General features: G+C 48.1%; 11 protein-coding genes across 11 annotated transcripts; 4 read left to right on the top strand and 7 right to left on the bottom strand.

Moving 5' to 3' along the window:
- Positions 1-48: 48 nt before the first annotated feature.
- On the bottom strand, positions 49-335 carry N7455_012550 (uncharacterized protein; the record flags this gene model as incomplete). The annotated part of the gene is made up of 2 exons (XM_065606913.1): positions 49-78; positions 135-335. Coding segments are annotated over 2 exons (231 nt in total), but the record flags the coding sequence as incomplete, so codon positions are not given.
- Positions 336-903: 568 nt separating this feature from the next.
- Positions 904-3,285, top strand: N7455_012549 (kinesin family protein; the record flags this gene model as incomplete). Its single annotated transcript, XM_040952644.2, has 3 exons — positions 904-1,192; positions 1,255-1,664; positions 1,723-3,285. The coding sequence occupies 3 exons, from the start codon at positions 904-906 to the stop codon at positions 3,283-3,285; spliced, it is 2,262 nt and encodes a 753-aa protein (XP_040816711.2).
- Positions 3,286-3,681: 396 nt separating this feature from the next.
- On the bottom strand, positions 3,682-4,809 carry N7455_012548 (uncharacterized protein; the record flags this gene model as incomplete). The annotated part of the gene is made up of 2 exons (XM_040952588.2): positions 3,682-4,281; positions 4,357-4,809. The coding sequence occupies 2 exons, from the start codon at positions 4,807-4,809 to the stop codon at positions 3,682-3,684; spliced, it is 1,053 nt and encodes a 350-aa protein (XP_040817036.2).
- Positions 4,810-5,289: 480 nt separating this feature from the next.
- Positions 5,290-6,849, bottom strand: N7455_012547 (MCT family MFS transporter; the record flags this gene model as incomplete). The annotated part of the gene is made up of 4 exons (XM_040952763.2): positions 5,290-5,719; positions 5,784-6,367; positions 6,418-6,524; positions 6,582-6,849. The coding sequence occupies 4 exons, from the start codon at positions 6,847-6,849 to the stop codon at positions 5,290-5,292; spliced, it is 1,389 nt and encodes a 462-aa protein (XP_040816719.2).
- A 1,234-nt stretch (positions 6,850-8,083) lies between these two features.
- On the bottom strand, positions 8,084-8,741 carry N7455_012546 (ankyrin repeat domain-containing protein; the record flags this gene model as incomplete). Its single annotated transcript, XM_065606912.1, has 2 exons — positions 8,084-8,487; positions 8,540-8,741. 2 exons carry the CDS (start codon positions 8,739-8,741, stop codon positions 8,084-8,086), a joined length of 606 nt encoding a protein of 201 aa, XP_065460078.1.
- Positions 8,742-9,528: 787 nt separating this feature from the next.
- Positions 9,529-11,063, bottom strand: N7455_012545 (AIM24 family protein; the record flags this gene model as incomplete). Its single annotated transcript, XM_040952730.2, has 7 exons — positions 9,529-9,861; positions 9,918-10,137; positions 10,194-10,312; positions 10,364-10,534; positions 10,587-10,658; positions 10,722-10,840; positions 10,898-11,063. The coding sequence occupies 7 exons, from the start codon at positions 11,061-11,063 to the stop codon at positions 9,529-9,531; spliced, it is 1,200 nt and encodes a 399-aa protein (XP_040817026.1).
- A 400-nt stretch (positions 11,064-11,463) lies between these two features.
- atm1 (ATP-binding cassette Fe/S cluster precursor transporter ATM1) lies at positions 11,464-13,940 on the top strand (the record flags this gene model as incomplete). Its single annotated transcript, XM_065606911.1, has 7 exons — positions 11,464-11,832; positions 11,888-11,947; positions 12,007-12,121; positions 12,173-12,441; positions 12,493-13,539; positions 13,611-13,827; positions 13,879-13,940. 7 exons carry the CDS (start codon positions 11,464-11,466, stop codon positions 13,938-13,940), a joined length of 2,139 nt encoding a protein of 712 aa, XP_065460077.1.
- A 226-nt stretch (positions 13,941-14,166) lies between these two features.
- N7455_012543 (uncharacterized protein) lies at positions 14,167-16,017 on the bottom strand (the record flags this gene model as incomplete). The annotated part of the gene is made up of 7 exons (XM_040952544.2): positions 14,167-14,323; positions 14,382-14,453; positions 14,515-14,826; positions 14,919-15,225; positions 15,275-15,584; positions 15,639-15,837; positions 15,905-16,017. 7 exons carry the CDS (start codon positions 16,015-16,017, stop codon positions 14,167-14,169), a joined length of 1,470 nt encoding a protein of 489 aa, XP_040816802.1.
- A 597-nt stretch (positions 16,018-16,614) lies between these two features.
- Positions 16,615-18,182, top strand: N7455_012542 (uncharacterized protein; the record flags this gene model as incomplete). The annotated part of the gene is made up of 3 exons (XM_040952711.2): positions 16,615-16,748; positions 16,806-17,379; positions 17,448-18,182. The coding sequence occupies 3 exons, from the start codon at positions 16,615-16,617 to the stop codon at positions 18,180-18,182; spliced, it is 1,443 nt and encodes a 480-aa protein (XP_040816818.1).
- A 589-nt stretch (positions 18,183-18,771) lies between these two features.
- On the top strand, positions 18,772-19,293 carry N7455_012541 (ribonuclease III domain-containing protein; the record flags this gene model as incomplete). The annotated part of the gene is made up of 2 exons (XM_040952492.2): positions 18,772-18,991; positions 19,058-19,293. 2 exons carry the CDS (start codon positions 18,772-18,774, stop codon positions 19,291-19,293), a joined length of 456 nt encoding a protein of 151 aa, XP_040816881.1.
- Positions 19,294-20,081: 788 nt separating this feature from the next.
- Positions 20,082-25,604, bottom strand: N7455_012540 (ankyrin repeat domain-containing protein; the record flags this gene model as incomplete). The annotated part of the gene is made up of 6 exons (XM_065606910.1): positions 20,082-24,159; positions 24,207-24,731; positions 24,787-24,811; positions 24,875-25,036; positions 25,093-25,139; positions 25,201-25,604. 6 exons carry the CDS (start codon positions 25,602-25,604, stop codon positions 20,082-20,084), a joined length of 5,241 nt encoding a protein of 1,746 aa, XP_065460076.1.
- Positions 25,605-25,974: the final 370 nt, after the last annotated feature.

Below are 25,974 nucleotides of genomic sequence, written 5' to 3'. Positions count from 1 at the left end.
GTTGGGAGGAAAAGAGGGTTGCGCTCGTCACGAACTCGGCGGGTGGAATCAATATGAGGAGGCGGGTGGTAACAGCTCCTGGAACCCCACAATCAGTTTCTCGTCAACAAAACAGGGTGAACCTGGTTGCGTACAGGGTAGGCTGTACCTTTAGAAAACCCAGAAATATCACAAAAGGCAGTAGCGAGGCAAAAAGACAGCTCACCAGAAGAAACCAAGGGAGTGTGGGAGAGGCGGTGATGATGGTCTACGGTGGCCTTTAGGTCGTGGCGCTCCAGCCAATCAGAAGCCAGGGGACATGTGACGAGAGGCGTGTTTTGATATTGTACGACAACCTTTGATATTGAGTATAGGACGGTCTAGATATCAATTTGAGGAATATATATATGTAGAACCTGTTCTCATCGAGCTGAGTCTATACATATTTGTAGGTATGTGGCTAGTCAGACATGAACACCTAACCCTCGGTCCAAGCACAGGGCACAGCTATAGATTCTACTATATTGTCAATTGCAGTAATGAGACTATAAGATTTCGACTTTTTTTTTCCAAAATGTATCAGAGTAGTTATATATATTCCCATTGTGGTGCTCGAGTGTCAAAGAATGTACTGATAACATATGTTGTAGAGCAAAGGTGGTTGCCCTGCCAACACCAACCACACCGGCTGCTGCACAAGAGAACTCCTCCACACGTTCCACAACCTTCAGTTCTGCATACACCAAGTAGTTAGTTTCGTTTCTTTGTTTTTTTGTGGAGGACTTTATTGTTCTTTTTTGTTCTCTTTTTTTTTGGCTTTACGCTTCGTTCTAGTCATTCCTTCGGTTTCGTTTGGATTGGATCGCATCCCTGACGTCCAGGACTCAGACCATCACACGACAATTGAATGAACACCCCGCCACAATGAGTGTCCGAGTTGTCGCGCGTATCCGTCCCCTTCTCAAGTCCGAACGAGAGGCCGATGTGATCGTTCGTACAGGATCTTCCGCTACCGACTCCAAATCTCGCCAGTCAATAATTGGCGACAAGAGTGACAAGGGTGACAAGAGCGACAGGAAATTGGCGGCATTGAGGGACAGGGATAATGTGGTTCGGATTCCAAACCCTAAGAATGAGGGGGAGGAGTATGCGTTCCAATTCAATGGCGTGTACGACGCGGAGGTGTCGCAACAGGAGCTGTTTGATGCTGAAGGTGAGTTGCTGTTTGAAGCTCACCAAGCCTGCGATGGGTTAGTATATTGATCGGAATAACAGTGTCGCCAACGATTAAGCATCTTCTTAACGGATTTGATGTGACCCTTTTCGCATACGGTGTCACCGGAACAGGCAAAACACACACAATGCGTGGCGGGAAAACCCTGGCAGACCGGGGTGTAATTCCCCGGCTACTGAGTGGCATTTACAGACGCAGTCGGAAGATCGAGAAGGACAGCGAGGGAGAGACGACAGTGCAGGTCGCCCTGAGTTATTATGAAATCTACAATGACAAGGTGTACGACTTGTTCGAGCCGCTTGAGAAGCGCACAATGTCAGGTCTTCCACTTCGGGATAATGGCGGCAAAACTGTGGTTTGCGGCCTGAGCGAGAAGCCGTGTACCACTTTGAAGGAATTTGAGCAGCTTTATGACCAGGCCAACACTAACCGATCCACCTCGGCGACAAAGGTATGATATGATGCCAAAAGCTAGGGTTTATATTCTCTTGCTAAACATTCGAATATAGCTCAATGCCCATTCGTCTCGATCCCACGCCGTTCTCGGCGTGAAGGTTACGATCACCTCCCCCGACAAGGTTCGCGTCAGCACTGCTTCTGCTATTGATCTGGCAGGATCCGAAGACAATCGACGGACGGAAAATGATAAGGAGCGCATGGTCGAATCGGCTAGCATCAACAAAAGTCTTTTCGTTCTGGCCCAGTGTGTCGAGGCTATCAACAAAAAGCAGCATCGTATCCCATACCGCGAGTCTAAGATGACAAGAATTTTATCTTTGGGACAGAACAATGGGTTGACGGTGATGATTCTTAACCTCGCGCCTGTCCGTTCTTACCAACTTGATACAATTAGCTCTCTGAACGTCGCCAATCGCACACGGAAGATCGAGGTCCGCGAAGTAGAAAACGATCCCATGTTCAAGGGTCCGGCCCGGCCATCGATCAGGCCATCTATGGGCACGCGGCAACCTTTGCGCGCACTGACAGCTTCTGTGAACGTCAATATGCCGGCACCCGTTGCGAAGGACTCCGCAGAAAAGGAAGACGGCAAACCCGTGAAGGCATTCAGCGTATACTCGGACAAGCCGCAACCAAAGCTTATTAGCCAGCTTCGGAAACCGGAAGCACCGAAACGTACCTCGATCTCGAACGCTCCCTCCGGTCTTCCATCATTGAAGACCGCCCGTCAGCCCCTGGGCGCGCAACCCACCGCCCGCCACGACGACTTCTCGGCTGCTAGAATCGAGGAGATGGTTGAGAAGAAGGTCGAGGAGATCTTAGCTGTGCGGGCCGTTAGCGAACAATCGAGACAGACGCAGGTCCATGAGCTTAATGAGCAGCTTCAAAAGCGATTGGAACAGTTGGAGCAGCGCATTGAGGGCACAGAAGATGCGCGGGCTGAGGGTCTGTCATACCTGCTGATGGCTAAGCAACATCAGGCACGTGGTGAAGACAGCTCAGCTCTGAGAATGTACCAGCTGGCCGCTCCCCACTTCCCTCACAACGAGAAGCTGACAGGCAAGATTGCTGCCCTGAAGGAGCGGGTTCACGCAAAGGCTTGGGAAGAGAACCCCCATTCCCCGCCCAAGGGGAGATTGGGTAGCATGCTCCCCCTCAAGAAGGACGCAACACAAACCCTTGGCAAACGCCAAGCGGAGAGTCACGAGTATGACTACATGGACCAGACTCATACCGGCTTTTCAAGCGACGAGGATGTTCTTCGCCCAAGACACAAGAAGCGTGCTGCAGCCAAGCTCGGTCGGATTGAGGAAGCTCCCGAACTCCTTGACAGTGAGGACCCGTCCATTTCTCCCCGGACTATGCATATCCTTTCCATCATCAATTCGCGGGACGTGAGCCAGATCAAATTGCTCAAGGGAGTGGGCGCCAAGAAGGCAGAGGCTCTTGTTGATTGTCTTTGCGAGATGGATCAGGCATCATTGGATACAACCGACAGTGGAAGTGTCTCAGACCAGTCCCAATTCCAGGTCAACAGCTTGGCACAATTGAGCCAATTGAAAGGCGTTGGGGTTAAGACGGTCGAGAACATGAGACAAGGAGTATTGGCTTAATTGCTGCATTTTTGGGCGGCATATACCGGAGCATAGTGGTTTTTTTTTCTCTTCTCTTTTCATGCATCATCCTTAAGCGACGGTGCTATGGCGTTTTTGGGTCTATACTCTTGTGAGGTATTTTGGTCTATCTTTTGAATCTATCCGAGGTGCATTGGGGACATCCTCATTGCGCTTTTTTTGTTATCATAACATTTTCATCATAGCCATCGATTGAAGGTCTTTTGTCAAGGTTATCCTTTCCCATCATTGCCCACCATAATGTGGTCACTTAGGTAGCCTTTCTCTGGTATATTCCCTGGTTTCTCTCTAACATCCTTTCTAACGTTATTTCCTGGTGTCCTTTATCAGCACAATCGTACAACCCTTTGGGCACTTGACACAAAGTTCATTACATCAAAGACCCAACCCCGCTAGAAGGCCCTTCTCTTGCAACCCAAGCTCCTCGTCCACTTTAACCCACAATCTCGACCTAGCCTCCTGGTCATTACAATGAGATTTCGCAGGCCCCTCCCAAATCCGATTGATATATTTCCCACCGCCACGCCCATTTTCCACACCAACACCCTGCTTCTTAGGATCCGGCCCAAACTCCAACGCAGTAGCCGCATGGGAAATAGCCAATCCACCCTGTTGCGAATTGATAGCGAAATAGCGCAAAAGCAAATCCAGCCCCCCGGGGGCCTTCCCCGTGTCCCGAAGATTGTGCCATATACCCGAATCCACGAAGCCGGGATGGACGCCGTTGATTGTGACGTGGAGGTATTCGGGGTTCTTGAGGAGTCGAGATTGTAACTCTGCAACCCACATTTGGAAGTAAAGTTTATTGTTTCGATAATCGTTGCCCTCCCCACCTAGTGCACCATTGAAATGCTCGAGATCGAAGACTCCTAGATGGTGGTAGCTTGAGGTTGTGCAGATGACTCGAGGCTCGGCACTGCGAGCTAGAGATGGGAGGAGTCGGAGGGTCAGTAGTACATGGGATAAGAAGTTGACCTGGGTTTTATCAGTGTTTGTTCGGTATGTATGCACCAGAAATATCAATATCAATACGACAAGAAAGAAACTCACCTGATGAACCAACTGGAACCCATCCTTCGTTGTGTAAGTTTGCTTAGTCGACTCCGCAATCCCGGCGTTGTTACATAGAATATCCAAAGCGCGATCGGATTGCAGCCATCTTTGACAGAAAGCCTCGATGCTGCTGAGATCTGCCATGTCGATTCCCCACCATTCGATCGTGGACGCATGCCCGTGCGCAGCGGCGAGCTCTTTACATTCATCCACAGCGGCTGTTGGATGCAGTTCCCACGCAGGTGGCTCGCGGCAGGCGAGAATAAGGTTTGCGCCCCAGGATGCGAAAGATTTTGCTGCTTCGAAGCCAACGCCGTTGTTGGATCCGGTTATAATAATCCATTTGCCTGTCAGATTGGTCCCGGGGACGTGTCTATCTGTGAGGAATGTGGTATTTGCTCCCCTCAGGGCCTGTAATAGGTCATATAATCCTGAGAAGATTGAAGCCATGTTAAGATAGGTGTTTGTGCTTTGCTATGAAAATTAAAAAAAACATGTAGTAAGCTGGGAATGAGGGAATGAGGGTCTTCTTATTAAAACAACCTTGAACACACTATGGCTTAGGTCGATCGGAGACTAAACCTCGGAAGTCTTAGTCGCATCCTTTTTGATTGGACTTTGATTGAAATTCGATTGGAATTGGTACTTTTTACCCGCGTCAGGATGTTGAAAACGTCATGAATTCTGTTGTCTGCGAATAGGATTCTCCCAGTGGATCTCCCAATGAAGGAGGATTCCACACCGTTTTATCGTTCGTAGATCTTAGGTTAGGTCAAGCTTGTTATTGTTAGGAGAGGGAGAATCAATTATCAATTAGATATCTATCTAGTCGCATGTTATATCCTTCTAGCAACACCAATAAAGCGGAGAATATCTGTAAAACAAAGATACCCCAAAAACACCCGAAAAACACTTGACAAGGCACCCATATTATACCTTGTTAAATTTGAAGCCACCAACTGCCCCCCTGGCAAAAACAAATAAAACCGATCCAACAATCATAACAACACCACAGAATATCTGTAGTCGAGTATAATCGCCGTGGAGAACATCTGGCACCAAAGCACCACCAATAGGAGTACCAGTTAAGGCTGCAAATGAGATAACAGAAAAGAAAGTGCCGTTACGCACGCCCACCTGGCGAAGATCGGAGATCTGCGCTACAAGAGCGGGTGCAAGTGAGACAAATGCACCAGAGCCGAAGCCGTATAGTGCGCTGAACAAAATTGCTGGGACGTTGCCTCTTGAGGGTAGCCAGAGGGCTAGGACGAGGATTGATGAGAAGAATGTTGTTATGACCATCATATTGTAGCGGCCAACCTTGTCCGCTAAATAACCTGGGAGCGTACGGCCGAAGATACTATACGGATTTTGTTAATTCATCAACGAGTGAAATGCACGAACCAGAAAGGGGGAAGACTCACCTAGACGCATTCAAAATCGGAATCAGATACCCAGCCAGATTAGCAGACATGCCATATCTCTCTGCTTGGGTAATAACAAAAGTAAACGGCAAAAACATTCCCCAGAAGAAACAAAAAGCACCCGCAAGCGTAAGCGCGAACTTGAGCTCCGCCAACGGCCTCACGAAATTCAGGATATCAAATGGCTTAGGACGATGCGGCAATCTCGACTTCAGCGTGAGATTGGCGATACCCAACATGAACAAAATGAGGAAGGCGCAGATTCTCATGGCCCAGGGGAATCCGACTTTGGGAATTAGTTGGGTGACCATGATCGGAAAGATGACTCCACCCAGACTGGATCCAGAGGCTGTTACGCCGAGGGCGAAACCACGACGTTTGGCGAACCAGGTGCTGACGGAGTTGACGGAGGCGTTGAAGATGGCGCTTGCGCCGATTGGGCTGCAGATTCCTTGGGCCAGGATGAATTGGTAGTAATCTGTTGAGAGGGAGGCCATCATTAGGCCGAAGACGTGGAGGAATGTGCCGAGGAGGAGGATCCAGCGTGGGCCGTAGCTGTCGAACATGGTTCCGAATATGGGGCCCTGAGGAAGATGTTAGAATGGGGTTTGGGGTGGAGGGATGGTATACTCACGCAGAAGAACATCATGAAGGTCTCTAGCGATGTAATCCATGTTACTGTGCTGGTGGAGAACTCGCTCAGTTGGTGACTTTGGTAGTAATCTTGGAAGACTCCGATGCCTGGATGATATTAGTATCTTGTTGGGTTCTTGTATTCAGACAGAAAACAGAACTAACAGTTGATCCAGCCGAAGCTGACGAATAGACCACAGAAAGCTCCTAGTACGACCAGCCATGCCTGCGCACCTCCATCAGGTGGTGGACCGATCGCTGGTGTTGCTGGTGCTGGGCCAGCAGCAATTGACTTCTCGGCAGATGGTTGTGCTTCATCTTTTTCCGATGGCGCAAGTCCTTTTTCTGGGTCATTATTCCCATGCACATTCGCAACGGGAATGGTGGTGGCACTGTCGATAGAGGGAGCAACCTCAGTCTCGTTGTTGGCCATCTTTGTTGGCTTAAGTTCGAGTTATAGACTTGAACTGTTTGTGTTTGCACTCTGGGTTGAGGAATTAGAATATTGCATTTTGAAACAATACCACCAATTTATAGATCTCATCCCAAATGAAGACGGGAAGTATAAAATTAAGAAACAAAATTGTGCGTTGGACAGGTTCGATTCCATACTCACCTCAACGTCGGCCCGGCCGTTTGGTCCTGAAGCTTTAGGGCTATTGTAGATTAAAATCTTCAGGGATTTTAAGTTCCGTTCGAGTTTCAGATGTCAATTAGGCCTATATTTAAGGCGATATATAAAGAAAAAAAGGACTCGAAAAAAAAAACACGAATCGGTCATAACTTCGGACAATGTCGGTTTCTGGCTAAGTCCGAGCTGATTGATTGCTTTTTTCATTAGCCACTAGCCCAGGGATAGCATGGTGGCTTCATTGCGGTTGGTCAATTATTCACAGTACCCGATAATTGCCCTAACTGGCGAACCAATATCCTCTTGGAAGGCGTACAGGGGTAACTGCAGTGGTCGGACATATCTGCAATAGCCCGAAGGCCGAGGGCGGATTTAGCTGGTTATCCGGGATTGGGGAATAAAATATGGGGTCATTTGGATTCAAAATATATGAAACATATCATTTTGGTTAGATGCAGCTGAAACAACTTAATCTCTGATATTTATTCGGCTATCAGTGAAATGAGTATGGCGAAGACATCCGTCCACTCGACGATGCCGGCACGAGTCTCACTTGGTAACCACTCGGATACTTCATTTTTGTAGAGATAGTTAATGGGGTTTTCCAAGTATCATGATGTATTTCCTTTCTGGTAAGCATCATTAAAGGCTATAGAAGGCCCGTTTTGATCGTTGAACTAATCTTCTTTCATTCTAGGCCTTTACCTAAGCAAGAAGGGCAACTAGTTAGAGGCCGTCTACGGAGTGTATAGAAGGAAATTGTCTCTATGCCCGACAAAAGCCGAAAAACGGAAAGGACCTAGAGGCCGAATAATTCAGACAATCTCTGTCGCCGAACGCAAATTTCGCCCTGCTCTGATCAATCCTCTGTATCGGGACTAACCCCATGTTCTAAACAAATATCGATGATGGGTTGATACCCAGAGTTGGTCCCCCTCCAAGCGACGGATAATCCACGATAATCCGCATCTAAACTTGCCCCGTTATCTATCAGCAATCGAAACTCAGCAGCTTTCCGGTGTTGTATTGCTGTGAGTCATGCCAGGCTTTGTTTGCTTGCATCTGCCCCGTACTGTATCAGCAGCTTAATGAGGCCAAAGCTGTCATCCCTTGGAACAGCCAGCTTGAGTGGTGCCTGTGCTCGTGCTGGTCTTCCTCGTTGATAATCTATGGACCGAGAAGCCTTCCTGTTCGGGTCGGCCCCGACTTCTAATAGAAGCTTGACAGTGCTAAATGGGGATGGGGCATATGCAAGCGCGCCACATAGAGGGGAGTGACTCTCTATAGGCAGTTGAAAGTTGACATCAGCACCTTGAGAGAGAAGGAATCGTATACGATCGTCATCGCCGCGCTCTGCGGCGTATTTCAACATCCAGTAGAGGTCTAAGTCAGGGCTTGTTTTGCCGTAAGGATATTGACGTAGTTTCTCAAAGAGGTAATCTTCAATATCGTGATAACCCTTTGATGCCGCCTGAGCAAAGTGGGTATTGACCAATAGTGTCGTGTGACAGTTGTTTTGCGCCTTGATTAATAAGTGCACGAGTCAGAGCAAAATGACCTTCACGTGCGGCGAGAGCAAGAGGGGTTAAGCCATCAGCGTCTCGATAATTGATATCCACGCCTAGATCAAGGAGATGCTCCACGATATTGAGGTGTCCTTGCGCTGCTGCATCGGATATTGGATGCTCCTTCATATTTTCTTTCCAGATAAAGCGTCTTAGGCGCGTTCCAGGCTTTTGTACGGAGCAGGCGAAGTACGGAGACTAGTATTGGACGTTTGCTCCAGCACAAAGAAGATGCTGAAGGGTCCTATCAGATCCGGAAGAGGCTGCCCAGTACAGCGCAGATGCGTCGTGATGTTGTACATTCAGTTGGTACAGGGAGTCGTTGAGTGTTTTGTAGAGGTAAGAGTGGCATTGAAGAAGCGCATTCAAATCACGACATTCTAAAACTTCTGCAATACTCATGAGGAGCTCGGGGGGTAGTTTGAGGATAGACAGTATGTCTTCCCAGCCCTGGAGGTTAGAACAGAGAAATTTTGGAACAGCTCCCCCACGGCCTTAACCCACGATTGGTCCTTGGTGTTTCTTATACGGAGTACGGAGTACATTTCACAGGTTTATTTAATCTTAATTGTTGTTGCACATCATGGTCGTGCGGTCATTCGCCGCAATCCCTGCTTACCATCGCTATTCAGCGAGCAATCCTGTCGAGTTACAATTCAATAATGCTCTTGAGCTGCATCTTTCGATTCCTTCTTTCCACTTAAAAGGGATAAGACGAAAGACACAGCAAGAAGGATTTGTAGATAGAAGCAAAGAAAAAAAGAGATTTGTCGGCAATTGCCAAAATAAAAGAAATGCCCATACTGTACAGGATTCAACGTGATAATCATCCCAAATGGAGACCGCTCTAGCCCGTACAAAACCCAATGCGAAGAGAACTCCTCCAAGTCGACCCTTTTGAAGCGGGTCTTTCTATTTAGTTTGTGCGAGCAACCTCCTCAATTTCGACCTTTCCATCCTTGCGGATCTTCGCAACGCTTTGGCTCGTTCCTTCAATTTCTTGCTCCAATTCCTGGACAGAGCGCGTCAGGCCAGCGATATTGCTGACGGCCTTTTCAGTTTCTGTCTTTTCGGATTCTGGCTTTTCGTCTAGTGTTTTTGCGTCGTCGGTAGACCGAGGAGGGGGCGAGGTAAAGCCACTAGGGACATTGGCGATCTCATTAGCCTCCTGTGCGGACAAAACATCGTTGAGACGAGGACCGCGGGATTGCACGAGGATGGTCGTGGGACCCTCAAATTGCAAGAAGAGCTAGACGACATTGTTAGTTGTTGAATATTAAAAAAATAAAAACGGGGCTGCCATACTCTATCTCCCCAAATGGTCATCCGAGACCAGGTACGCAGTTTGTGGAACCACTGCATAGTGGTTTTGTATGCCTTGGAATCAGACACGTCACGAATGAACTTGGCATTTTGTAGGAGTCTTGGTAGTGTCTTCAGACCCGGCACCTGGAAGTTGAGAGTGGTAGATTTAAACCGATAGGGGCGAGGAGGGTTGGAGGCCATGGTGTAGGCAACCACATTGCTGTCGAACGAATATTAGCGACGTTAAGACGTGTAATCGCGGCGGAGGGGTCATACCTGGGATGCGCAATGTACTGCTCGCCATCCTTCAATTCAACTGAGTATAGCTGTCCGTTTCCAACCAACGCTATTAAACCTCTGCCAGTCACCTCGGAGCTACCCCAATGAGACAAGCTCTGCGAAAATTAGCTTGGAGCTTCCCCTCACACGATAGCAGCCCGACTCACCAGGTTTGCGTTGATAGTCGGCTTGATGGTCAGAGACCGGCCCGTCCATGCAAGCAAAGCCCGTCTTTGGGCAACCATCCAGTCCACGGAGCCATTGACGTTGACAACGGCAAAGGAGGTATTGGGCGATCGAACGGAAACGAGAGCTGTGACGGGGGTTGGTGAGGAGATCTGGGGAATTGTCAATCGTTGCCTTTAGGTCCTCATTTGTCGCGCGTCTTACCTTCTGATAAAGAAAGGGCACTCCGACGACAGCCCTCCGGAAAGGTTCTAGAACGCTCAAGGTAGAAACCACCTGCGGAGATTATGCGTTAGCATGAACATTCCCCCAGGACAGCATTATCACGGGAGCGCATACATTATCCGCCTTGCCGCTCAATCCAACCAGCGTTCCGCGTCGGGTGTATAGGTTCTGCGAGGCCGAGAGCGAAACGGAAAGAAGCGAATATGGGGCGCCAACAACATCGAATCGCGCATCTATATGCCCTCATTGTCAGTGTCACAGTAACAAAGCCCCGGGGCAATTGCAATTACCTCGTGATTCAACAGAGCTGGGCGTGCTAGCGAGTGGCAGATTGTCGCCATTAACCGAAGAGACTCCCGAAGGCGCGGCGCGAATCTGAACGTATCGCGTTTGGCGGTGGACGCGAGGAACAACTCGCGTCCAGGACAGAGGCCGAACACCTTGGACGGGGCGCATTGTGTTTGAAAAAAAGAGCGACGACCAAGTGCCGAAGGGAGAATTTACGTCAGTTGTGACGAAAGGGAAATCGGGAAATCGTGGGCCCGAGAGCGATGCGGCCTACGAAGTACACAACTCCCCCTCGGAATTGCGACATTTGGTGTTTTATTATAAGAGGTTCTTGAAGTACTTTCATTATTATTTTCTGTCTTACGTTTGCTTGACTTTTTGCGACTCTCCCGGACTTGCATCGAGAGCGACGGGTTTTACTCCGAAGCCGGCGATTTCCCCCCACGAGCTATCGGACATAGCTACCTTGCGCGCCAATCTTTCTTACACGCTCCCACTATGCGCTCTTGAACCTCCTCTCGGTGACTCGAACTACTCTGGAGCTCAGAGAATATCATCTTAGGCGGCCATGCTGCTCAGAGCCGCACGATCGCCGTGCTGGCGCACAGCGCAGTTCGCCCACCCGAGCTTCGCCGGCAAGCTACGAAGCACACGACTCAATGGAACACACCTGCGCACGTTCACGTCAAATAACAATTCATTATGGAGTCAATCCACAGACAATAAAGATCCTGCATCTGTCAAAGCCACTCCTACCTCTGCCCCCGCACCATCACAACTAGCAAATGCCAATATCATCCAGAAGCCGGAAGATAGCGGCAATGCGAAGACCCCACCAAAGAAGGACTTGCTGAGCGAGCCTATGACTGGAAAGCAAGAACAAAGGAAGGCGGACTGGGCTATTATGAAAGAAATGGCTAAGTATCTGTGGCCGAAGGTAATCCCCGAGTGCTATTGGTATAGAGTAGCTGAATACTGACTATATTTGGTAGAATGATTGGGGCACGAAGCTCCGTGTCAGCACGGCACTTTCACTGCTCATTGGAGCAAAGGCAAGTTTTTGTCTGTTATTGTGTTTTCGTCAAACTATGCTAATCTGAACCCAATGCAGATCCTCAATGTGGAGATCCCCTTCTACTTTAAGAACATTGTCGACTCCATGAATGTAGACTTTGCTACCGTCGGTGGCACCGCCTACACTGTGGCTGGTTCGATGATTATTGCTTGTAAGAATGACAACATATTGAAAAAAAGGACTTGTCACTAATACATTTTAGATGGTGTGACCCGAATTGGAGCTACATTGTTCCAAGAGCTCCGTAACGCGGTCTTTGCTAGCGTTGCGCAGAAAGCAATTCGGAAGGTGGCGTCAAATGTTTTTGAACATCTGTTGCGACTAGATCTCAACTTCCACCTCTCTCGCCAGACCGGAGGTCTGACCCGCGCAATTGACCGCGGTACGAAGGGAATCAGCTTCCTCCTAACTTCCATGGTTTTCCACGTGGTCCCGACAGCACTTGAAATCTCGCTTGTCTGCGGTATCCTGGTATGATTTGATAACGAATATTCTCGTTTTTCCTTTACTAACGTATTGTAGACTTATCAATATGGACTCCAATTTGCTGCTATCACAACAACAACAATGATCGCGTACACAGCGTTCACCATCACTACAACCGCGTGGCGAACAAAGTTCCGGAGACAGGCCAATGCCGCTGATAACCGCGGAGCAACTGTTGCCGTAGACTCACTCATTAACTATGAGGCTGTCAAGTACTTCAATAATGAGAAATTCGAAGTGGCACGATATGACAAGGCCTTGAAGAAGTATGAAGATGCATCAATTAAGGTGACTACGTCTCTGGCATTCCTCAACTCTGGTCAAAACATGATATTCTCCTCTGCGCTGGCCGCAATGATGTACCTAGCTTGCAATGGAGTTGCAACCGGATCCATGACTGTCGGTGACCTAGTCATGGTCAACCAGCTGGTCTTCCAGCTCTCAGTCCCCCTCAACTTCTTGGGATCTGTCTACCGTGAGCTGCGCCAGTCCCTGCTGGACATGGAGACGCTTTTCAACCTGCAGAAGGTGAACGTCACCATTCAGGAACGACCCGACGCCAAGCCCTTGCAGCTGACGCAGGGCGGCCACATCTACTTTGAGAACGTCACTTTTGGCTACCACCCAGACCGACCGATTTTGAAGAATGCCACCTTCACTATCCCCGCAGGACAGAAGTTCGCCATTGTCGGCCCTAGTGGTTGCGGCAAGTCTACAATCTTGCGTCTGCTGTTCCGCTTCTATGACGTCCAATCCGGCCGCATCTTGATTGACGGGCAGGATATCCGCGATGTGACCGTTGACAGCCTCCGTAAGGCAATTGGAGTGGTACCGCAGGATACACCGTTGTTCAACGACACGATTGCCCACAACATCCGCTATGGACGGATTGATGCATCGGACGAGGAAGTGCGCCGAGCTGCGGAGCGAGCTCACATCCACAAGCTTATTGAGGGTCTGCCTGATGGCTACCAAACTGCGGTTGGTGAGCGCGGTATGATGATCTCCGGTGGCGAGAAGCAACGCCTGGCAATTTCTCGGTTGATCCTGAAGGACCCACAATTATTCTTCTTCGATGAGGCAGTAAGTGTTTATCCTATTCCTTCGTCCGCCAGCGGAGCGGTCAATTGATGTAACTAATCACCCTTTTTTAGACATCCGCCCTAGACACCTACACGGAACAGGCGCTCCTCCAGAACATTAACAGCATTCTCAAAGATAAGAGCCGCACAAGCGTGTTTGTGGCTCATCGCCTACGCACGATCTGCGACAGTGACCAAATCCTGGTCTTGAAGGACGGTCATGTGGCAGAGATGGGCTCACACCGCGAGTTGCTCGAGCGTAACGGCACCTATGCAGAGCTTTGGAATAGTAAGTTATTCTTTTCATTGCGATCTTCAATCATTTCTAACTCGGTTTTAGCCCAAGAACAGTCGCTGGCCCAGGATGTTGATGAGGAGGAGGATGTTCAGCCTAAGGCCTAGGATCGCGAATTTGTAGATGACCATCCAACATACCAGTGTTAGACTACATTTTATGTCGTACTCAGGGCTTATTAGCATATAGCATCCCAATGTAAACAGTATTATGCATATCTTACGGACTTGTTGATGGAAGCAGGCAGTGATGTCTTCGGTGGTAGATAATAGTAGGACTGTGCACAAAAGATAACCTGAACGACTTCTCATCTATTTTATTGATTTGCTATCCTTAAGGGACATACACCATAGGTGGTAATCCATCCTTAGGCTGATGCTTGCCTTGAGCAACACGCTTATTATGAACAACATAAATAACAATCTGCGCCAAAGCGCTCGCGATTCCCACAGATACCATAATGATCATGGTACGTAGGCCCGTTGAATAACTAGACATTGATATTAGAAACTGTTTAGAAGTGAATTTCGGGGAATACCTTCACTTACTATGGTTTATCTCCCGCTTGGAAATACTGTGTCCCAACCATTAAACCGCTGATTGCAGACATCACCCACATACTGCAGTAAAGACTCTCATCAGCTCCAGTCAAGGCCAAAACAAGAATAAAGAAAAACTCACGCGATACTGATACTCCGCTCCCTGGGATCCCGACAGTTGAGTTGAACCCAGAAGTTATGGATGGGATGGTATCCCACAGCTAAACTGTTCACAGCAGTCCAAAGTCCCCAACGTGACCATTTACCAGCATGGGGCTGGACCTTGAACGTTACTATCAGGACGATGAGGTAGCAGACTTGAGCAGCGATCACAGTTGCACCTCGCTGATTGGTCCGATCGCTCATGTAGGCAAAGAAGAATACCACTCCAAGGGATAGGGATGCGCCGACTGCGGACAGGGCGTTTGCTGCTGTCCTGTCAAAACCGAGTGACCTGTATAAATGAGTTAACCACAATTCATTGGTGTTCAAAGTTGGGATTGAGATATGAGATCAATACAAATATCAACCGCAGTGAAGACTTACATGATGATGGATGGCGTGTAAGTGGTTAGAGGACTCCATGTTGAAAACACGACGAATGTAGAAACAAAGTGCGGCCAACGACGATAGCAAGCCACAGTACGGAAGACCACTTTCAAGGGAATATGCACGCCATACGCGCCCTCAGTACTTCCGCCATTGTCGATTTCGAGTCGTTTTTGAAGAATGTCCTTCTCGGAATCGGAGAACTTGATAAGTCCCGGACTCAATAATGGTCTGGTGAGATCGGGTGATCCAGGCAGGAAGAGGGATAGGAGGAATGACACGAAGATAGTGAACAGCCCCTCAACTATTGATGTGTTAGCGAATGCCGACTTGTGTGTAGAACATATGCATACTCAGGAAGAGCCACTGCCATCCTCGAATACCATGTCGACCATCAAGAATTAGGATGCCCGAGGCGAGGATAGGACTCAAGGCATTTCCACCAAACATGCCAAAGAAGAAAATGGCAACTCTCTTGGCCAATTCTCTTTTCGTATACCATGACGACAAAGTATAGACTGCACCGGGAATATAACCTGCCTCAGCGAACCCTAGAAGCAGGCGTATAGCCAGGAAAGATCCTCGACTGCGAACAAATACTTGCATGGTAGCAAGTAAGCCGAAGAGAAAGACCTGAGCAGAAATCCATGTGCGAGGACCAATCTGTCAAAGCACCCATTAGAATCAGATCTTCCAGAGAGGTGATATCATACATACTCGTTGCAAGGCCATGTTACATGGTATCTCAAAGACCACGATACCCATAAACATGAGCTGATTCCCCAAATTGATTGTGGATTGTGAAATGTTGATATCAGCAGCGAAGCCACCGGTCAATGCACTTGCAATGTTCATGCGATCTAGCTGGAAGACAAGAAGACCGAGAAAAAGCAGAGGCAACACCGTCATATCAATCCTTGGGAGAAATGAATGTCAGCGTCGAATTCTCGATACTCTATCTATAGGGGGTCATTGGTAGTTACTTTCTGCGCGCCTTTTGCTCCTGGTTGGGATCCCATTCTGGCAATACGCCCAGCGTTGATGAAGAGTCGCTATCCTTGGGATCTAGCTTCTCATTGTTCACTTTGAGATCCATACTATATATCATTCCCCTCAGGGAGATTGGTAATAGTGATCTTCTTAATACCTAACGGCGAGAGAAGTTGAGATAGAAACAGAAATAGCAGAATTCGATGAAAATTGCAAGCAAGTATAAACTACAGAGTATAAATTATAGACTTCTTCATGCCTTAGTGTTATCGCTACTAGATATTTACTTCATTGGCTCTACTCCGTATCATAATTTGTCAATATGGCGTGCTACGAGGAATCTCCCCTTAAAAAACGTGCTCCGAACCTTCGAAACAGTGTTGAACCACAATTCTTTTTCTTGGGGCCGCGTCTTACTTTAACGGGATTTGAAGGGATTTGAAGATTAATTTGACAAGTAATGTATTCTGGCGCCGTAACTGGTTCGCTCGTGGTCGTAGCCCCGCGATGCCAAATTGCGTGACAAGGCCCATAAACGACGACAGCAGCGAACCCTAGATCGGGGCTAAATTCCCCCAGATCGGCATTTGCAGCGGGATCTCGCTCATTGCATCTATATATCGCAATTATATCTGGGGATGATTGTATAGCTTCAATAATCTATTTTTTTTTTTTCCTTTTTCAATTCCTACCCTTTTCAATCATGGTGCCTGTTAAACGTGTCGCGGTCATCGGCGCCGGGCCGGCGGGAGCCATTGCCATAGATGCTCTGGCGCAAGAAAAGACCTTTGACATTATCCGTGTATTTGAGCGTCGCGAGGGCGCTGGAGGATGCTGGTTCGTTTATTTTTTTTTCTAAATTTTCTTCAGTGGTGACTGACATGAAAAACACAGGATTGGCGACTCATCGCAGCCTCCAACACTCCGCGACTTTGCATCTCTAGCGACAAGAACAGCTGATCCACCACTACCTATCCCCGAAAAGCTACCTGCGCAGACTCCAAAGTCAGACCAGCCTCGTTTTACTGAGTCATCTGTTTACCCTTATCTGGAAACCAATGTCGACTTCCTGCCCATGCAATTCGCCCAGGAACCTTTCCCAACAGAGCGCAGCGCACTCTCTATATCTCACCATGGACCTGACACCCCATTCCGAAAGTGGGATCTGGTTCGAAAATATGTTGAGGGTCTTGTCGACCGCCGGGGTTACAGCGATTTTGTTTCATACAACACCACAGTTGAATTGGTCGAGAAAGTTGGGACGGAGTGGAAAGTAACACTCCGTAAAAATGGAGAGCAGAGTGATTACTGGTGGGTTGAATGGTTTGATGCGGTCGTTGTGGCGAGTGGGCACTTCTGGGTTCCATATATACCCTCAATAGAAGGCCTTGAGGCATTTGAGAAGACCAGACCCGGTAGCGTGATTCACAGCAAACACTTCCGCGGGAGAGATAAATTTGCTGGCAAGGTAAGCTAGATCCTCAAATTTTAGGACTCCATTGTATCGGGGTCAGTATGCTAACGTGGTTATTATAGCGAGTTGTGGTAGTGGGCGCATCCGTCTCAGCAGCCGACATCGCAGTCGATCTAGTGGAAACAGCAAAGGCACCAGTCCACGCAATTACAATTGGTCATGCCGCTAACGGGTACTTCGGCGATGAGGCATTCAACCACCCCAAGATCCAAAAACATCCCTCAATAGAACGAGTCTCGAACAGGACTGTGCACTTGACGAACGGGAATTGCATCCCAGACGTTGACCACATAGTCTTCGGCACAGGCTACAGCTGGACACTGCCATTCCTGCCGACAGTTCCAGTGCGCAATAACCGGGTCCCCGATCTGTACCAACACGTTGTCTGGCAAAAAGACCCGACACTATTGTTTGTCGGCGCCGTCGCAGCTGGTCTGACGTTCAAGGTCTTCGAGTGGCAATCGGTTTTGGCTGCACGGCTGCTGGCTGGTCGAGCTACTCTACCATCTGCTGAAGTGATGCAAAAATGGGAAGCGGATCGTGTCAAGGCTCGGGGTGATGGTGTCAAGTTTACACTGCTCTTCCCAGATTTCGAGGACTACTTCGAGACCTTGCGACGTCTAGCTGGCGAAGGGGTGGAGGGTAAGGGACGCAAGCTACCTAAGTTTCGCCGCGAGTGGGTAAGAGCATTCTTTGAGGGACTTGAGCGTCGTAAAGCTATGTGGAGGAGGTTGAACTTGAAATCTCGGGCGGCTTTGAATACTGAGACTATCCATAAGGAAGTCGCTCGGCTTTGAAGACCACTGGGATTCTACAATAGATCAAGCTTGTTTGTCAGGGTCAGCACTCATATATGTACATATCTGTATTATGGTATTATCGAATCAGCCTCTCTTTTTCCAAGACTGCCCATGTTGTCGTCAGGTACATAGCCTGCTACATACATTTTCCGTAGAATGTACTCCGTACAGTCCGTGTATTTATTTTTATTTTAATTAAATATTGATCGACTGCATGAACTTCCGAAACAGGAAAGCGGCTATGCTGTCTCACATCTGCCCTGGAGCCTCAAGACGACTGGCAAAAACCGAATCGTTATCCAAGCAACGTAACTACCTAGATACTGTGCATATATAATTGACCAACAGGATGTTACATGTTCCCTTATATACCCCTGTTATATACCCCTGTTTATGCGCAGTGCTGCGCAGTGCTCTGCCTTGTCCTATGTACAATTGTCGACCCCGCTCCACAAGGCACACTCGATTTCCTTCTATTCTTTATAAATACCTTCATGATCTCCCAAACTTTTTATCACCCAGATACTTCTACTTTCAATCCATCTTTATCATTTACCAAGCTTTGTCAATTGAACCATAGGACATTATGGTGGGACGTTGTATCTTTGCGCTCCCCTCGGACGAGGAACTCCAAGTCTTCGAAGAGAAAATCAACTATTCTTTCACAGATTATATTCTGTCACGCGAGGCGCTTCAAGTCTCCAGCGGTTTCAACGGAGATGGCAATAAGAAACTTGCCTTGATCGGTGACAGGATTCTCGACTTGATCATTGTGACCTCTGGCCGCAATAAAAACAAGACGAGAGGTAAGCGTTTCCCTGGCTACTTTATTTTACTTTACTTCATGGACTTACCATTTCGGTTCTGATTAGGCGAAATCTCCAATATGATCAAGCAGAGGGCCAGCAATGCCTATCTCGCCAAGCAGGGATTTGTCCTCGGCATTGACAAATTCATCGTCAAAAACCCCTCTCAATTTGACATCATGCCCAGCGTCATGGCCACCACCATGGAGGCCATCGTTGGGGCAGTGTACCTCGACTGCAATCAGCAGATCCAGCCATGTGCCGATGTCATGACCGCGTTGGGTCTTTCTTGGCCTGAGTGAACGCCAATCACCTGCCACGGTGACATACAGAACCCCCCGACGTGGGGGCTGGCGGGGACAATTACAGGCGCTGGGTGGTTTTCATTCGACAGTGCGGTGGCTTGCAATGGCATGTACTTGTATGCCACAGCCCTATTCAATGAGTATCCCCCATTGCCTGAAATTGATCCCGCTTGCTCCCACGCCGGGGGGTTCTGTACATTTCCATGGTCTAGAATTGGCCTTACTGAGGACATACGGAGAACAAGAGGGATAGTGAAGCAGAGGATGAGAACTGATATGGATTTTGAGAAATGAGAGATAATCGAAGTAACTGTTGCACTTATTCTCGTATTATGTCCGTCTCGTAATCGTTCTACCAGGGTAGGTAAATAGTGACCCTCAAGGACTAAACAACTACCTTATGGTCTTAACCTAGTAAAATGATACCAACCTGACTCACTAGTGACCGAAGCCCAACTGCGAAAAAGATCAACAATTGCTGACAGGCCATTGCGCTCCGCCTTATCGATGGCCGATCCCCCTCTTGCATCTCGAACAGCTGGATCAGCACCCTTGTTGAGAAGAGCCTCGGCCACGTCTGCTTTATCCAGCTCAACAGCCTCATGGAGAGGTGTTCCAATTCAAAAGGGCTTTTGTAGATTGTAAGAGACATGGATTGATTAGAATCAAGGGTTGAAGGAGTTGAATTCATTCGATAGCATCATCTTTGGGATTTATTAAGCACTGGAATATGTTGAAGTTGTCTGGATTTATACATGTACCTTCAAAATTTGCCCCGGACATTTTCAACCCCCTCGAATCTTATCCCAAACATCCTCAAAGCCCTCGAAACTTGGAATATCCTTCACCCGCAGTTGATCCAAGACACCTTCGATAGGAGCACCGTTTTCAATCAGCATTCTAGCAATCGTCAAGTACTTTTCATGATGGTCTTCACGGTCTTCCCAATCTTCATCGTCTCCGGTATACCAGGCCTGTGGATCTAATGCTATGTGTAGAGCAGTCGGTCCACATACTCTTCCGTCGTACCTTTTGAAGAATCCGGCATTTGCACTCACGTCTGCACCATGCTTCAAAAGAAGCTCAACAATGTCGATATTACCCTCGAGTACAGCCAAATGGAGAGCATGGCCATTCCATGATTTCTGGTCAAGGTCGGAATCCGTTAAAGAATCCTCGTCGAAATGTGTCGTGGAAGCGCAGACATCAGCTTTAGCAGCAATTAGTTTCTCGATTATTTCCATGTGATGCCAGAGTGATGCTCCGTGAAGTGGACGCCATCCACAATTGTCAGCTCTTTCGATATCAACGTTGGATTCCAGCAAGAAAGATACAGCGTCTGTCATTCCACGGGCACATGCATGATAGAGAAGTGAAGGATGCTTTCCAGAAAGTGTGGTACAAGAGTTGAAATCGCTCTCGAGCTTGAGAAGATGCAAAAACATGGTCTCAGCACCTTTTTCCAAAGCTTCCCAAAGCATTGTGTTTCCTTTTTCGTTTGTTATGTTTGATATCTGCTGACAAATTTCTTCGTCTCGGAGGGAGGTTCTTGCCTCAGCAGAGCGATAAGGATCATGATCGGTATGTTGCACCATATTCACCGGAAGAAGGCGCTGTACTATATCACTATTACCCGAGGCGAATGCGGCACAATGGATAGGGAAAAAGCCATCTTCATCTGGTATATCTGCATAAGCACCATGGGAGATCAAACTGATGACCAAATCGGCATTCCCTGTATTTGCAGCGAAATGTAATAATGTTCCATCATTTGAGTGCTTGTAGTTGAGCTTGCCGGCGAGTTTCAACGCCAGGCATATGCAGTCAAACATCTCTTTGTTGCTCAGCTGGCCCTGGTACTCCAAATGTTGGGCCCAATGGCCGGGCTTGGGCGAGTTTGAGGCATGCGCTAACAGACAACGCAGGGACTCTGTATTGTTGACTGCTGCCGCGGTCAAAATTGGATCGAATTCATTCTCAAAAGAATGGAAACAATCGGCACCAAGCTCCAATAAAGTGGCCGTAACCTGAGCAATTGGAACCTTTTCGGCTGCGAGAAGAAGAGGAGTCGTGCTTATTTCCGAGTCGCAGAAGTTCACGTCTGCGCCGGCCGATACCAAATTGGTCAGAATCGGCTGGAAAGCCTGCGCCATCTCGTCATGTGGAAGTTGTGGCTTTTGAAGGTTATGCTTCGCACGTGCTTGTGCAAATAAACGACTAAAATTAGAGCGAGACAGTGTTTTTTTGGATGAAGAAAGTAAAGAGGAAGGCTCGGTGAAAAGTCGGTCATCAATGCTCTTTACCAATTCCAAAGCAGCGTCATCACCTGGTGACAGACCACTCCCAATAAGACTCTCGACAATTTCAAATTCAAGGTCTCTGACCGCGTCCGTCACAATAGCCCGAAAGATAGGGCTGGTGGGGGGCTCCGCTCCAAAGGTCATCAAGAGACGGGCTATACTCCAAGCTCTCTGCCTCAATACACTGGTCAGTGGCGTGTCTAATTGAATATCTCCGTCGTCCGAAGAGTTGGAAACAATAGATTGACACGTTTTCTGCGCCAATAATGAGATGACGACGTCTTCTGATAACCCGCGGAGCAATAGGCGAAGAACCTCTTCCACCTCTTCCACATCCCAGCTCGGCTTCACAGCTTCCATCATGGTATGGATCGGAGTCCGCCCGCTCTCATCAACAGTCTCAATCGTAGACCCTGCTGCCATCAAAAGTTCGATGCATTTCACACTGCGGCACGTTGCTGCCACGTGCAAAACAGTCTTGCCTTCTTCATCTTGGAACTCGACACTGGCCCCTTTTGAAAGTAGCATGCGAGTCATTTCAGTTCCCGAGTCCCTCCTTTCCTGCTCCTCATTATCCGCGCCGGCAAGAAAAGCGGCCATCATCAGGCAGGTTCGCCATCCACTTTTGTTACAAATCCACACGTTTGACCACTGATTGACATCTGCACCACCCTCAATCAGAGCCTGTGCTGTCTCGACGAATCCGTTCGTTACTGCGACACTCAAGGCAGTCTGGTCATACTCATTTAGGAGTTCAGGCTGTGCCCCTTTCGATAACAAAAGTAATGCAAATTGTGGGTCTTTTTCACTCGCGGCTGCATGCAAAGGTGTTCCATTCTGACAGACATGAGCACCGTCACTGTCGAGGATGAGTTTTGCTGTTTCCAAGTTCCCGAGGGAAATAGCAGTGCGAAGTATGGACTCGTTCATTTCAGCCTGTAGGTCTTTGGAACTCTTTTCCAGCAGAAGCTGTACAAAACGTGGGTCCCTCTGATGCGCGGCAAGGTTCAACAGAGGTCCTTTTTCGGAAATGTAATTCATATCCGCACCAAGTTCGAGGAACAGTTTGGCTGCCTGGAAATCTCCATCCTGGATAGCAGAGACAAGTAGATTTGACTTCCATGCTGATGGATCTTCTTTCATGAATTCATACCTGAAGTAATTGCTGGGGTCTTCCTTTATGTATGCCTCCCCGGCAATCAACTCGCTCCGGCGGCTTGCTTCTCCATAAATTTGCGACTTGAATGTGTTTCTCCACATGCTCTGCGCAATAGGGACTCTGAAGCTCTCTCTTGACCAGATCTTCTGGAAATCTTCCTCTCCAGTAGAATCCGGTTCATCAAAGTGAGCCACAAGCAGGTCGAATATTGTAGCATTCTTGCCCTCAGCTGCTATTTGCATTGGCGAAGTGTTTTCTGGCGTGTTCAATCGTCTCACGTCCTCGACGCTGAGGGTCCGAATATCAGCCTTAGTAACACGCGACAACTGCGCCTGATGATGCTGCACAAGCTCCAAAACCACCTCGGCTTCACCACGGGATATAGCCCAGTGTAATGCCGTCCAACCATACTTGCTGCGATTTGTATATTTTGCGTGCTTGGATAATAGAAGACGAACAATGTCCAAACTTCCAGTAAATGACGCCCAGAAAAGAGGGGTCCACTCTTGATTGTCTGTGGCATCGACATCTGCCCCATTTCTCACGAGAATTTCAGCAGAAGAAAAATGACCATTTGCACAGGAGTAGTGGAGAGGTGTCCAGCCATGAGTATCTGTTAAAGATGTACTAAGTCCTGACTCAATGAGGGCCTTCAATGTTCCCGTAAGATTCCAATAAGCCGCGACATGCAATGCCGTTTGATCTTGAGGGATTGAATCAAAAAGAGAGTCCAGGAGATCAGTTTCGAGCTCATTGTGGAAATTTAACGCTTGAACGGCTGCATTCAGGAGCTTTTCATTGCAAATGAAAAACCGAATAAGGGAGTTTAGATCTTCCTCCACGCTTTCTATCTCTTTAATATGTCTTGCCCAATGCCGTGAGGCATAATCCAGAAACAGCATTTCATCAAAGCGGCGGGACATCTCCACGCGACTTTTGCATGGGCCTTCCTTGAACGGACTGAGACACATGTAGCGTAGGCATGTCTCTGCTATGTCGGTCTCCATGTCACACGGTAGCAACACCGTGGATCCGAAGAAGTCGTAAGCAGTCGCATGGACCATTGCAACAGTCTTGTCATCATGTAATACCACTAGACCAACACACGATCGAAGGAGAATATCAGGGCTGACGAAGTTATCTTCTTCAATGTAATCCTCATCATCTTCGACGGCGAAAGCATGGATTACTTCATCGATTTTTAGACGTCTCTTCGCAAAGACAACCCATCCAATAAATCTCCGAGCAAGTTCCCTCCTTGCCATTGGTTGCATATCGATTCGCTGCAGTGTCGATTGGTAAACTTGATTCAACCCCGTCGACTGTTTTTCCAGGGCCTTTTGCATATGGCGAACAGTGGTGAGATCCAAGATCTCATCCAAAATAAGCTTGGTATGTAAGAACCTAGTATCTGGTCAGCACTGTACTCATTTATCAGCGGTAGTTCATACATATTCCCCGACTTTTCCGTGATTTTTCCGATCAACTTTTGTGCCCCTCGAGGAAGCTCGTTCTTTTGAAAGCGGGAGTCAATGTAGATCTCTAAATCTTCAACTTGCGAACATATCTCCATCTTGGTTGCAAAATCCATAGCCTTCCTGATATGGCCAAGGTCTCGACTGGTGACCATTACTTTGCACCCATTTTTGACAAAAGAAGACAGGTAAGGCAGCAAACCATCTGCTCCAGTCACCTCATCTGGGCCGTCGACTAGAAGATACGTCGACTTCAGCTCACATGCCGTTGCAAATGATTCAGCAAGGCCTGCAGGCTCACGCTGGTTCATCGGGTCCACGAAGAGATGTTTCATTGCGAAAAGCACCTTTTCATCTGCTTGCTCGATTACTTGTCGGATCATGCATTGCAGGATTGCTGTGAGGTTTTGTTGCTCCCGTGATGAGAACTGACAAAATACATATACCACGGAGCTTTTAGTCTCTGACCTCTGATCCCATAGGTCCCCAATTGTGATCGATCTAGCTCTGTTAGACTTTGCAAAGCCATGAATAGGAGACTTTGAGCAGCACGTACGAAAGTAGCGATTTGCCGACACCAGCTATCATCTGTTAGCAAGATCGTGATACGTTATAGGAAATCTTCGGAAAGAATTGCTTCGTACGGGCTCCGTAGCACCAGAGCAGTGATGGGTCTCCGGTGCGCCAGTTCTCCAAGTCTTGAGAGTTCAAAAACCATTTACCAGTTCCAGGGCAAGCATTTGGTCTGGATCGTAAAAGGTTATCTGACGCTGGGAAAAGAGAGTAAAGATACTGCCTCATTTGCTCTAAAATTCCTATTAGAGCTACCGTGAGGACTCATGCCATTCAAAGGACCCCATACCTTGGTCGATGCCTGCAACCTTTTTGTATGTAGCAGTGGCAACGGACCTGTCGCAAATTAGTTTTACTTTCCAAGTGATTACCTTGGAGGGGAGGTGGGTCTTCAAACATGATATTTGTTGAGAGAAAATCGGCAAAAAGAGATCGGTAACGATGCAAAAGATCAATATATTTTTTGACCTCTTTTTCCTGAAACGGCCATACGAGGCGGCGTAGTCGCTTGTCGAGATCGAGGTGAAGTGCCAACAAGTGGCGGCGGCAGTCTTGAAGAGCTTCTTCATTGAGCGAAGAGGGCCACGAGGGCAGTTCTAAATCGGTAGACTCTGCCTCTTGTATAACCTTTTCCACCCGAAAAAGCACATCTGTGAGCGCTGAAACCTCTTGCAAATACAGCTTTTGTGTTTTGGGGGCTGATTTGATGTCTGAGACGTAGCTGTAGCTGAGTTTGGTAATTTGTCCTGCAATCTGGACAAGGCCAGCAATACTGGCGATAAGGCCTACTAGCTCGGCCATGGTCTCCTTGATATAGCTTCAGATTGGAAAGACTGTAAATACACAAAGGTTGTGCCAGAACCTAGGTGGGGTTAGGTACAATGCCAGAATACGAAGCGATCAACCCAATCAAGCAAAGTGCGGGGCATGATTATAGATTGGGGCCCGCATAGCCCTAGGTTTTCCTTTACCACTTCATAGCTTTCCCTTTTCGTTTGGTTGTTCGGAACGGTCTTTGAGAGCAGGCATTGACGCGCCTTATCTCTAATCACCCCGGATTGATGTTCAAGCGGGGATCTGTCCCGAGATCGGGACCGCTTGGCTCCGGGCCCTATGAGACAGTTTAATACTTAGGAGCTAAGAGTGGACGACTAGGCTGAGTGAATAGATT

The sequence above is a fragment of the Penicillium solitum genome (genome assembly GCF_028829755.1).
Source record: "Penicillium solitum strain IBT 25940 chromosome Unknown utg000009l_segment0_segment0, whole genome shotgun sequence".
In the NCBI taxonomy this organism is placed as follows: domain Eukaryota; kingdom Fungi; phylum Ascomycota; class Eurotiomycetes; order Eurotiales; family Aspergillaceae; genus Penicillium; species Penicillium solitum.
This window is presented reverse-complemented; position numbering and strand designations above follow the sequence as displayed.